This window comes from Peromyscus maniculatus, chromosome 23, assembly GCF_049852395.1.
Source record: "Peromyscus maniculatus bairdii isolate BWxNUB_F1_BW_parent chromosome 23, HU_Pman_BW_mat_3.1, whole genome shotgun sequence".
Taxonomy (NCBI): Eukaryota; Metazoa; Chordata; class Mammalia; order Rodentia; family Cricetidae; genus Peromyscus; species Peromyscus maniculatus.
In genome coordinates, this window is record NC_134874.1 from 55,578,774 (window position 1) to 55,591,078 (window position 12,305).

At 47.1% G+C, this 12,305-nt stretch overlaps 1 protein-coding gene and 1 long non-coding RNA gene across 5 annotated transcripts in view; one reads left to right on the plus strand and one right to left on the minus strand.

Moving 5' to 3' along the window:
* Nucleotides 1-12,305, minus strand: part of Mtus2 (microtubule associated scaffold protein 2) — a 380,312-nt gene that overhangs the window by 34,519 nt on the left and 333,488 nt on the right. For all 4 annotated transcript variants that reach the window (XM_042268368.2, XM_042268367.2, XM_006979621.4 and 1 more), the window contains one exon: nucleotides 10,961-11,027. In XM_042268368.2, coding sequence (XP_042124302.2) covers nucleotides 10,961-11,027 — 67 coding nt within the window. The remainder of the gene's footprint in view (nucleotides 1-10,960; nucleotides 11,028-12,305) is intronic.
* LOC121825454 (uncharacterized) lies at nucleotides 6,815-9,390 on the plus strand. The gene is made up of 2 exons (XR_006067747.2): nucleotides 6,815-7,514; nucleotides 9,273-9,390. It is a non-coding gene; the product is annotated as an uncharacterized LOC121825454 (long non-coding RNA).

A 12,305-nucleotide genomic window follows, 5' to 3' on the forward strand; every position in this document is an offset into this window, starting at 1 on the left:
TTCCTCCTGCCTGGCTACTGGCCAATCAGTGTTTTATTTACTAACCAATCAGAGCAACAGATTTGCCATACAGACCATCCCACAGCAGGCCCCCACTCTGCTTTCTCTGTCCCGGCTGCTTGTGTCACCATGATATTTTTGCACACCACCATGTGCCCCATAGCTATGGAGCCAGCCAATCACGGACTGAAGTCTCTGAGATCACGAGTAAGCTTGCCTCTTATGCCATCTTCTTGAGTATTTTGTATGTGATAAAAGGCTGACCACGCAATCAACACAAATCCGTGCGCATCTCAAATGCTTGCTTGTTATTGCCACGTTGTTCCGTCCTAAGCCAGGGGTTTTTACAACTTTAGCACAAGTTAGAGCCACAAGTGGGCATGGTGGGGGGGGGGTTTAAAACAGATTGGCTGCTCCCACGTTCCATAGGTTTGTGGTTGGTTTCTGATTAAGTAGGTTAGAAGCAAGACCTAAGAGTCTACATTTCTAGCTGTTTCCATGCGCTGCTGCTGGGTGGGCCAGAACATTCTGACATTCACTCTGGAGTCTGTGGCTCTACCACCCTGAACTTGTCTAATCTTGTAAGCTAAGCAGGGCTGTGCCTGCTTAGTGCTTGGGTGGGAGATTTATTGTTTGTTATAAGCAAGACACTAAAATGACTGCTCAGTGGACCTTGTGAAGCACAGGCATTAGCTAATTCGGTTGGTTTGTGGATTAGCTGGGGTGGACCATGAGATTCTTTATCTCAGAGAGGCCTTTGGGTGGAGGCTATTATTGCTCACTCAGCTGGAAGACCCAGAGAATTCTTCCTCCTATGGCATGCTTCAGGAAGGCTGCTTAAACACAAGAAACTGGCTGGGCCCCGCCATGGCTGGGAAATGGTTTGTGTGCGTCTCCCACTCTCATGACTCAGAAGCTTGCTCCGAGTTTGGCAATGTCAGGACGGTGAAGCTTTTCCAAGTGGGATTATGTAATAGGGTCAGTGTGGGCATCACCCGAAGAAAGGTTCATGTTGGTGTCAAGGGGTGGATTTGTTTTCTCAGGAACAGGTGTGTATGTGTGCATGTGTGCGTGTGCCAGTGTGTGTGTGTGTGTGTGTGTGTGTGTGTGTGTGTGCGTGTGCCAGTGTGTGTGTGTGTGTGCGCGCATGGAGATCAGGGGACACAGTGTCTTTCTTCGGGTGCTGGCCATCCTCTTCTTTGGCATTTGCTTGGACTTTGTCAAGCAGGTTAGGCTGGCTGGCCATGGAGCTTTTGGGGTCTGCCTGTTTCAGCCGGTGCTGGGATCATAATGACATCACCACACCCTGCTTTTTTTCTTTTTCTTTTTCTTTTTTTTTTAAGCTTAGATTTTGAGGCTAACTCCAGTCTTCACACCTGTAAGACAAACATTTCACTAGTAGGTAGCTATCTCCCCATGCCCCAGAATGGGGTGTTGTAAAGCAACAGGCTAAAACTTCCAAACACTTTGCCAGGCAAAGAAGCTCCAGGTTAGACGCTCCCTCAGCACGCAGTGTGATGGCAGCGCCCCCTGCAGGCCTCTCTGCCCATGTGCGCCCTCCCCTCTTAAGAAATGGAGCTCTCTGCTCAGCACCTGCCTCCCCAGCCCCTGCCTCACCCTTTCTAACCACTTCCACCCCCCTGAACTCTGACATCTGCTTCTTCAGCCCAGTGAGATGGCCACCGTCCACAGTCCCTGCGAGCGACCACATCTGAAGAACGGCCCTCAGCGGGGAGCCGAGAGCAAGGTGGGACTCACTGCGCATCTTTTCTGTCAGATCCTTGGAGATCGCCACCTCCCATGTTCTGTCTACTTCATAACTGTGAACCACAGGCTCCGCAGGAGCAGCTACTGTATCACAGCTGGAAGTTTGGAAGGCAGTGCCTAGGCAGTCTGTGAAAACATCCAGGTGACCTTAACCTGCTTATAACTCGTCCCCTCAGGGTTCCTGGCTAAGAACTGAGGGCCTAGAAAGAGGCACACAGGTGGCTGCCTGAGGACATCTCAGCAGAGTGCCTTTTGAGTTCACAAGGCATAATTCATCTAGTCCCTGCTCAGACTCTGGAGACTGGTTCTGCTTTCTAGGTAGATAGACCTGCCTATAAAGAGATGTTTTTTTCTGATCACAAGTTAATAAACAGGCCATTTGAATTTTTTTAAATCAGGCTCCAGCCAATATAGTTAAGGCGTTTCCCGGGAAGCTAGAGACATTCTTGATATACTAAAAAACAAATTTTAAAAATCTAAAGCACAGTGAATTTGCTATTCAATGCCCACATTTATCTCTCAGCCTGGTCTCTCAGGATGGTGCTGGAACCATCATTCCGACTGGTTATGCTCTGATCACTGTCGTCAGCAGAAGCCTTTAAAAATATATTGTTACTATATTTTAATTATGTGCATATATGTGTCTGTGTGTAGGTATATGCATGTGAGTGCAGTTGCCAAAGGAGGCCAGAAGAGGGCATCAGATCTTCTGGAGCTGGGGTTACAGGTGGTTGTGAGCCACCCAATGTGGGAGCCAGGAACTGAACTCAGGTCCTCTGCAAGAGCAGAGTGTGCTCTTAACCACTGAGCCACCTCTCCAGCCCCAGCAGGAGTCTTTTAAAGAGACTTGAGGACCTTTCTTTCTTTCTTTCTTTCTTTCTTTCTTTCTTTCTTTCTTTCTTTCTTTCTTTCTTTCTTTCTTTCTTTCTTTCTCTCTCTCTCTCTCTCTCTCTCTCTCTCTTTCTTTCTTTCTTTCTTTCTCTCTCTTTCTTTTTTTTGTTCGTTCTTTCTTTTTTCATACTGGGGTGACTGCAGTAATTCTGCTATACAAGTGCTCTATGACTAAGCCACATCCACAGCCCAAGGAGTTCTGGGGCTTTAGTTAGATTATTGAAGAAGTTAGTTAAGTCTTCATGGTTACTTGTGATGCAAAAATTGGTCTAACTATCATTGTCTTCAATAGAAATAATTTCTCCCAAAGCACATATCTGGCTGAAAAAATAATTTTCATGAAAAAGGGTGACCTGAATGTATAGGCGTACACTGTAATTTCTATTATTTTGTGCTAATTCTGCCACACTATACAAGTAAAGTAAACGATGGTACTCTTGAACATATAAATGTGGTCCTGGTGAATGAATGAGAAAAATCACAAGGGCATTAGATATGACAAGAAAAACACCAGCATTGGGAATCTGCCTGGAGAAAAACATCTGTGTCTTAGATCCAAACACTAGGCCTGCCTTTCATGCAAGTAATTGAATAGTTACGATGAGCACACACACACTCGTCCTATCCTCTTGCTTAAGGTTACCTATGGACAAAACACAAGTGTCTTCATTATTTTTCCCACTTGCCAGTACAGAGGTTAAGTCAATGACGTCATTAATGCCACCTTTGTAAAAGGCCAAGTGTACAGAAGAACTGTTTGTCAGGGACTCCTCAACTTCCTTTAGGCTCAGCAGTTTAGCACTTACCTGGGTTCCATATTCTCTAACACTCTAAGACCCCTACTGCCTCATTTCCTTGGATCTTAGTCACTGCCGTCTCTTGGTATTGATAGAGATGGTTCCAGACCCCCCACCTCCCCATGCCGCAGCGATACCCAAATTCAAAGATGTTCAAGTCCCTTATATGGGTTGGTGGAGTATGAGCCTAGAACCTGTGTGCTTTATGTTGTACTGCATTGTTTAAGGCATCACGACAAGGAAAAAACTGCATGTTCAGAACAGAAGAAAACTGTATACACTGCTTTTGATCTGCATTGGCTGAACCTGTGGATGTGAAACCCATGAATACAGAGAGACACCTGAACTTGCTCACATCTGACTCTGTCACATAAGCAGGCATTTCTGGTGTCAGAGCTGTTGTTACACTCTTATTTGGCCGTTCATGCCACAGCAAAGGGTTTGTCCCTTGCATTCAGTTAAGTTTATAAATTAGCAGGCAACAGTGAGCGGCCCATGTTCATTGTACTCAGCCCTGGGCCAGAGGCTTCTGATGCACAGAATAGTATTTGATGCACAGTAAGAATATTTGTGTGTATGAGAGACTCGTGGCAGGAAGAGACTGTATACACAGAATTTATACATGACTGCAATTTACAATATATATATATATATATATATATATATATATATATATATTGCAAAATGTCTCTTAGCATGTTACAGGATATATATTATATAAATATATAATGTCTTTGCTTTTTATTAAAGTCCCTCAAGTACCTAGACCTTCCAACATGATGGCGGCCTGGTGTGGCCATGGAGGAGAGGGATGACAAGTCTTTATGGTGGTGTGATTTGGTGCCTCTAACCACAATTTCTTTACCATATTTAGGTGGTCATGGCATCTACCTTACCCATAGGCTATGGTTGTTATCAGGTTCAAATGAATGTGGGAAGCTTTTGTAAACTGTATACTGTTGTTTATATACTAAATCCATGACGGCATCTGGCTCCACAATGTGAGAGGGTGTCCGTTCCCAAGGGGGTCTAGGGGCAGTTCTTGTTACCCGAGTAACAGTCAATTCAAGTTCATTAAGATTGAAATTTTTGTGTGAATGTGGTGCTGAGGATCGAACCCAGGTGTGGTGATTTGAATGAGATTGGCTCCTAGAGGCTCATGATTGGTGCCCCCACCCTGCCCCCTGCCTGTTAGTGGAACGGTTTGGGAAGCATTAGGAGGTACGACCTTGTTGGAGTAAGTGCGTCACAAGGGATGGGCTTTGGGGTCAGTCTCAGTCACAGTCCCTCTCCTCCCCTCCTCCCCTCCCCTCCTCCCCTCCTCCCCTCCCCTTCTGCCTGCTGCCTGAGGATCAGCATGCAAAGCTCTCAGCCACTGCTCCAGCGCCATGTGCCATGCCTGTCTGCTTCCCACCATGGTGATGACGGACTAACTCTGCAACTGTAAGCAAGCCCCCAACTCATCAGCTTTCTTGTATAAGAGTCACCTCGGCCATGGTGTCTCTTCACAGCAACAGGACGGTAACTAACCTGCCAGGTCCTTGTATATGCGCCACATCCCATCCCTAACCCTGCAGACTCCATTAACATACACGGGAAAGCAAAACTCACCCGAAGAGACTCAATATTTCATAAGATCCGAACACAAACATCGCCACAGAAAATGATTAGAATTTGCTAAGCATATAGATGCAACAAGATTTTATAAATATCGAAAAAGTATGTGACTGCCACGTGGAATAAATCAGTGTCTAAAAAAAAAGAGTATAAGGGTGTGTGTGTGTGTGTGTGTGTGTGTGTGTGTGTGTGTGTGTAACTGTAGCTGTAATGTATTTTCCATGGCAACCAACCCAGTCTCTGGGAATTGGCAGGTTCAATATTACCATGCATGGGTAAGCACCTGTTTGGGAGAGAAACCAAAATGACTTTGGAAAATGACATTTACTAGAATAAAATTTAATCAGAGTGGCTGAGATCATTGATTTGAATTTTTCCCATCTCATTTTCCTGCAAGAGGGGCAGGATTCCCAGACCTTGACATGGGCAGCGCAGCCTGCAAGGAAATTAGTCTTTCTGAAGCTCCATCAACAAGCTCAAATTGCTGACAGCGGACGGGACCTCTGGGAGCCACAATTTCTGTTTTCAAATAAGCTCCCCCTTCCCCATCTGATTACCCATGGAGTGCTTAGTATATTTTGGGTGTCTTCCCAAATTTTGTGGGGGCAGATTGAATGGGAAGATTCAACTACGATGACCAGAGAATTCTGCAACACAAATTTTGATGTGTTCTATTTTTATTTTCATATATATTCAAAACTAATTTTTCATTCCCTTGTTGACCAATGCGCTCTCTAGAAGTATGTTGTTAAGGGGCTGGTAAGGCGGTTTAAGGACCCGAGTTCAGCTTCCAGCATCCACGTTGGGTGGCTCACAGATGCCAATAACTCCAGCTCCAGGGGGAACTGGACCAGAGGCCTTTGGCGTCCATGGGCATCTGCCCTCACATGCGCACACCCTCAGTCACACATCTTGAGATTCTTCACGTGAGTGGAGGCCCCTAAGTGAGGGAGCTCCTCAGGCTACAGTGGGCAGTACCCAACTGCATACATCTCCCCCAGTGCCTCTAACACTCTCCTTATCTGGCTTGGCTTCTAGTCAAAACTTACTTCTTCAGAGTGCTCACTGACTGTCAAAGTTCACTGTCCATATGTTTATTATTATAAACATCGGGGAGATTAAAAACCTACCCAAGACTTGCTCTCAATATTTTCTTTCTGCTGCTCCAGATGATTCTGGAAGGTACCAGACCAGAGGACCACCTATAAGCACTGACTCTGTGTGCTAGACACCACTGTTGTGTTTATTCAAGCCAAGGGTGAGGATAATGGATGGAAGCTTTTTAACAGCTATCGGTAGAATTTGGGGCAGTAATTTTATGAGTTATGGAAAAGGTTAGGCAGCCACCGTTAGACTGGAGGTGGCCAGTTCTACCCTAAAAATCTATAACATTTGAGTTATTCCTACTCTTGGCAACTTCTCTACTCTGTCTGCATTCACAGTTTTTTAGAGATCCATCTCTCCAGCTCCTCTCTTTGCTTCTGGTCCCCGCCTCCTGTGGCTCCTGCAGCAGTCAGCTGTTATGGAGTGTAAAGAATGCCAGGACTGCTCCTGATGAGAAAGGCTTCCCCTCTGGACCCCTCAGAGGTCAGCGGGAAGGCTTTGCTGTCTTCTTTAAGGGAAGCGGTGCAGACCACAGCTCTAGAATTTTTGGGCTGACAATGGGTCCCCAGCATCCCTCCTGCCGTCTTTGTTCTGTCACAGTCTCCACGGTGGAGTGAGAACTGGCTGGCAGAGCAGAGGTCTCCTGGGATAAATGCTGGCCTGAATGGACCAGCCATGGTACTGCCAGAGACTTCTGCTTTTTCTCTGCTGGGTTTGTTTTGGATTTTTGTTTTTTTGTTTTTTTTTCTGGCTTTTTTTCCTAATGGACAGGTGAATCCCGCTTCTGTTGTTAACACTAATACAGAATCAGATGACTTAAACTCAAAGCCAGGACAAACCTGACTGCATCCAGAAGTTTCCGGAGATTGCTAAAGGCAGTGCCACTGGGATTGGTACACGCCACCCAAGTGCATCAGATGGCCATCTTCCAAGCCAAAGCCAGCTCAGGGGAGGGCAGACATCTCTCCGGGGAGAAATTCGACCTGGAGAGAACTCTGTTTTCTATCTTGGTACGCTAGCCGCCACACCTTGACGGAGCACTTCCCCAGCAGCTCCTTCTGGAATTGGCTTTTCATCGTATGAAGAGGAGCCCAAAGGTCAAAGAGGTCAAGCCCACTTACCCTGTGACTCTCCAGAGCCCGGAAGCCTGGAACCAGCTGCAAACACACTCAGACTCGGGAGAAACACATTCAGAGGCTGGCTTCAGCATCTCAGGGTACTGGCTTGATATCTTCCACATGAAAACTCCATAGAGACTAAACACCTCAGTGCTTTCCCGACACCCATTAAGAATAAGGAGTCTGTTCATGGTATATGTCCTAACAGCTTGATGACTAGGTATTTTTTTTTGTTTGTTTGTTTTTCATAAATTTGACATGAGCTGGAGCCATCTGGGAAGAGGGAACCTCAACTGAGAAAATGCTTCCATCAGACTTGTGGGCAAGTCTGTGGGGTCGTTTTCTGGATTAATGGTTGACACAGGAAGGCCCAGCCCACTGTGGGTGGTACCACCCCTAGGCAGGTGGGCCTAAGCCGAATTCGAAAGGTACTGAGCGTGAGCCAGAAGGAAGCAGTAAGCAACATTCCTCTCTGGTCTCTGCTTACGGAAGCTATGAGGCACGATGCACACTGGTCAGGGTCGCTCTGAATGAAGAAGGGCTTAGGAGTCACTTCAGGTCCTGGGCCCCCAAAGATCCACTCATCTTCACTCTCCACCCTCTTAGCCAGTGGGGAGGTGCTGCTAAGGCCAACAGTGTGTTCCTGCAGCCAAAGCACAGGGCCCTGCAGGGTGTCTGAAAACCGCAAGGTCGATGCACCACTGGAATCTCGCTCCTTGACGTTTGTCCCACACTGGTCACGCTCCACTCCTCTCTCTGATACCATATCTTGGAAAGCTGGGCTTCAGCTGTTGTGCTGATAAACAGCACAGAGTGACAGTCTCTGTGAACCAGGACCCAAGGGGCGGCATTCTAAGGTTCGAGAGCTGTGCCAGCCAGCAGCTCGAGCATCTCTCTAGCAAGTGACCGTGGCTGTTTGAGACAAAAATGCTGCTTCACCCCAATTTCAGCAACATTTTTTCCCCCGAATGGCCACTGAGTTGTCAGGACACACAAACAGTTTAAGTCACATCTGCTTCCTGCGTGTCACTGTGAAGTATCTCTTTGGCCATGAGGTGGCTGTCACTATGAATCGGGACTTTGTGGGATCTCTCTCCACCCCTATGCCTCTGAGTTGCCTCCACAGTACTATGAGGGGTCATCTCGGGAGACTGGGTTGCGACTAAGGCAGGGACAAGATCCAGGGTTCACAGCTGTGCTCAGTCCCTGTTACCTGGGAACTGACCAGCAGGACAAGTGTCCATCACACTCACTGTTTTGCAGCTTTATTTGGAAAGAGAGGTCTCACAATCCTCTCCCTCAGAGGGTGGGGGCTGGGTGATTTGGAAGGGGAGGGAGCTTTGCAGTTAGAGTTGGAGAAGCAGAAATGTCTGTCTGATAATGCAGACTCCGTGGAAGAATGTGGCTCCCATGGGGAGTCACCTGCAGGGAGGTGTCTCGGGTGTATCAGTACAACAGCGCATCATCTGGGGACCCCAGGGCTCCTTCAGGGAATGGATGGCAAGACCTCCTCAAAGAGGAGTAAAAACAGCTCCCCCAGCAAGGGTGGCCTCACCCTCGGCGGCTCCCGTAGGGCCTGTGGGTGGTCCGTGTGGTAAGACCCCAGGGTAGCAAATTAGAAGAGGCGGTGACAACTTCAGGGGAAGGGACTCAGTCTCCAGGAAACGGGGACAACAAAACGAGAGGGGGACACTTTTCCAGCAGGAGCCTGAAGGGAGCAGGGCGCCTGCCACTTCTCCATCTCTGGTGGCTGCATTTCCACAGCTTTAGCACGGATCTCATGGGCCTCGGGTTCCTGGGCGCGCCCCTCACAAGCTCCACCACGGCTTGTCTAGCTGGCCCTTCTCAGCTAACCCTGTGTCTGGGTTAGTCCTCCAGCTCCTTCGTGGGTCAGGGAGCTGGGGTGGGAACCCTGCTGCTGTGGGTCCCACGCAGGTGGGGCAGGCATAGGATATTGCTATTTGTTGTGTTCTCACAGGACCCAGCTATCCTTGGAGAGGAGAAATAACCACTTCGGAGCCATTGCTATGAGAGAGGAAGCCACCAAGCCCACAGAGGAACAACAAAATAAAAAAGAGAGAATGGGGAAACCTGCACTTGAAGCCTGTTGCCTTGTCTGCCCACTGCTCCCCCGAGAACCCACGGTCACTAGAGAAAGACGGACTGCTGACAATTTGCATAGCCAGAAACCTGCCAACAGTGGCCTGGAGGGGTCAATGTCCTTTACTTAATGGAGGAGGCCACACCTGCACGGGCAGGCTGTTCCCAAGGTCGCGTTAGGTAGAGGGGAGATGTGCATTTGTGGTTAGAACAGCAGACCAGTGGAAAAGGACCACGGTTTGCTAACTGAGTCCTGGGGACACAGAGCGGAGGGTAGACAAGCGAGAAAAAGGGCCACATGGCGCAAGCCTGTAAATCTAGCTGCTCAAGAGACTGAGGTAAAAAGAGTCACACATTGTAGGCCAGTCTAGGCTGCAGAGTGAGTTCAAGGTCAGCCTGGGTAACTTAATGAGATCCAGTTTCGAATAAAACATTTTTACAATGTCTGCAGCTCAGGGGTCCAGTGGCTGCTTGGCTTAAACAAAGCCCTGGGTTTAATCCCTAGTCCTGGAGACAAAGGAAGAAAGAAGAAAGGGGTGGGTGCAGTGGGGGGGAGGCTAGGGGAGGTGTACAAAACATGGCAGACATGCCAGTCCCTCATCTAGAGAGGAAGCCTGTCTCCAATCACATTCCAGGGGTCTGGGGGTCATTCTCACTTTGACAAAGTCTCAGAGTATACTCAAGATTACGCATTTCAATATGATCCCCCGTTATACTGTTCCAGCCAGGCATGTGTTTTTAAGCCTTTTGTTTTCATGGCAAGGTGTGTCCAGCTGCAGGAAGCCAAGGCAACACCCACTTCACACAACCCAGAATGGCTTTGGAGGTGCCCAGAGGCAGGGACGCTTGTCATAGCCCGTGATAGAAACTGATGTGTGTGCTGCCGTCCGTGAAGAACATCCCAGGCCTGATTGGCCCCATTGCTAGCTGTGAGGCTCTAACCAACCCATAGCCTCTGTCAGGAGGGACCTGTAGGAATTATGGTTCCCTGTGAGGCTCTAGCCGACCACCACTGTGCTGGCAAAGATGCTTCACTGGTCTAGACAGGTTTGATTTGGCTTATTACAGGAGATACCGTGGGCTTTGTTACACACTCAAGGCATGGGAAAAAGACATCCTTCATGGTCTTTGCTAGAACACAGTCCAAGAAGGGAGTCCTGCGAGGGGAATTCTTCATGCCGGTGAAAAAACTCCAGGAAAACAAGACCCGAGTCTTGTGACCTCAGTTTCTTCAAAGACACGAATTGTTCTTGGACTGTGTTTTTGTGCCCCTCCCAGCGTGGGGGACAGGAGCGAGTTCACTTTAGATTACTCATCACAAGTGGCTATTGTTACTGTTTACATACCTCTATGGAAAAATACGCTTTTTGGAAGGTGCAGCTTGTGACTGCATACAGCTCGAACTCATGAGAATTTTACCTCATGTCACCTTCCTTAACCCTCAGAGTATAAACGGTCTGAATAAAATCGGCTAGTGCACGAGACCACCCCATTTTTAGACTCCATTCTCCCAGGTCCCACCGCCTCTACATGGTGAACGGTCTTCATGTTAGATAGCCTACTTACCAACTTCATCCCTGATGTTCGCAAGTTCGATCGACAGCTCTTTTTCTTTCGCAAGGGCACTTTCACTCTAAAAAAAAAAACAAAACAAAATATACTGAGGGTCCCCTCATGAAGGTGAGGAACATTCTCCTTACATAAAAACTGACAGAACCAAGTCAGACTTGTTCATCTGCAGTATTAATATACAATAACATCCACAGCCATCCTTTGTATCACACAGTTACATCATCCTGGAATAACTCTGAGTACATCTCTGTTCTATACATTAATGTGCTAGCATATATTATTATAGTCTACAAATTCTCATTTGATTTTTTATGATAGTGATTCTTGACTATCAAAAAGCCCATGGTAAAATACACACACACACACACACACACACACACACACACACACACACACACACACACAAGCTTATTTAAAAAAAACAACAATTATTTCCTTAAGCTTATTCTTTTGCCCATAACTAGTTAGTTATCTAATGAATAACGAAACTCAGAGCAGAAGTCCTGGCATGCAACATTTCTCTCCTAAAACCCAACAGTGAGGTTTCCATGAGTTTCGACCACTCTGGACATTACTATAAGGCATTGGAGGTGCTGCACATTTGAAGTATTATTTAGAGCAAAGGCCATTTGTAACTCACTGGTCACTTGTTTTCACATCAACTATATTCTGTGATATAAAACAGTCAAGCACCTGAAGACACACTACATATTCAGTCTGCATTTATGACTCACCACAGATGGATTCTTAGGATTTACTGCTGATAATAAGGAAACACTACTCATCCATCAGAGACACTAGCTCTTCAGAGAAAGTCCCCGGCAGTCAAAGGAATGTACTCTTAATGAAAACTGGTATCCAGAGGGACCTCCTTTGGCTACAGTGTTAACCAAACACATAACATGGGTGTCTTCAAGGACCATTGTCTGTAGTCTGCATGTTCAGTGTCTCCCAAAGGTCTGTGTTACAGACTTGATTCCCAGGGGCATGACCAGGAGGTGCTGTGACTCTTTTAAGGGTTGGGATCTAATGGGAGGTATTTAAGTCATTGGGAATGTGCCCTTTAGAAAGATTTCAGGACACTGGTCTCTTTTTCTTCCTAGCTATGAGGTAGAAGCTTGTTCTGTCTCCAGCTCCCAACTGGTTCCATCCAGCATGCCCTCCTGAGGCCCAAAGCAATGGCTCATCTGATCAAAGATTAGGACTTCTGAAGCTGAGCACTAACTACCCCTTTCTGTTCACAGGTTAATTATATCAGATATTTTATTACAGTGTTGGAAGACTAACTGTCACAGTGCTCCTTAATTACTGACACCCTTGCCTTTCATGACTGTGCTGC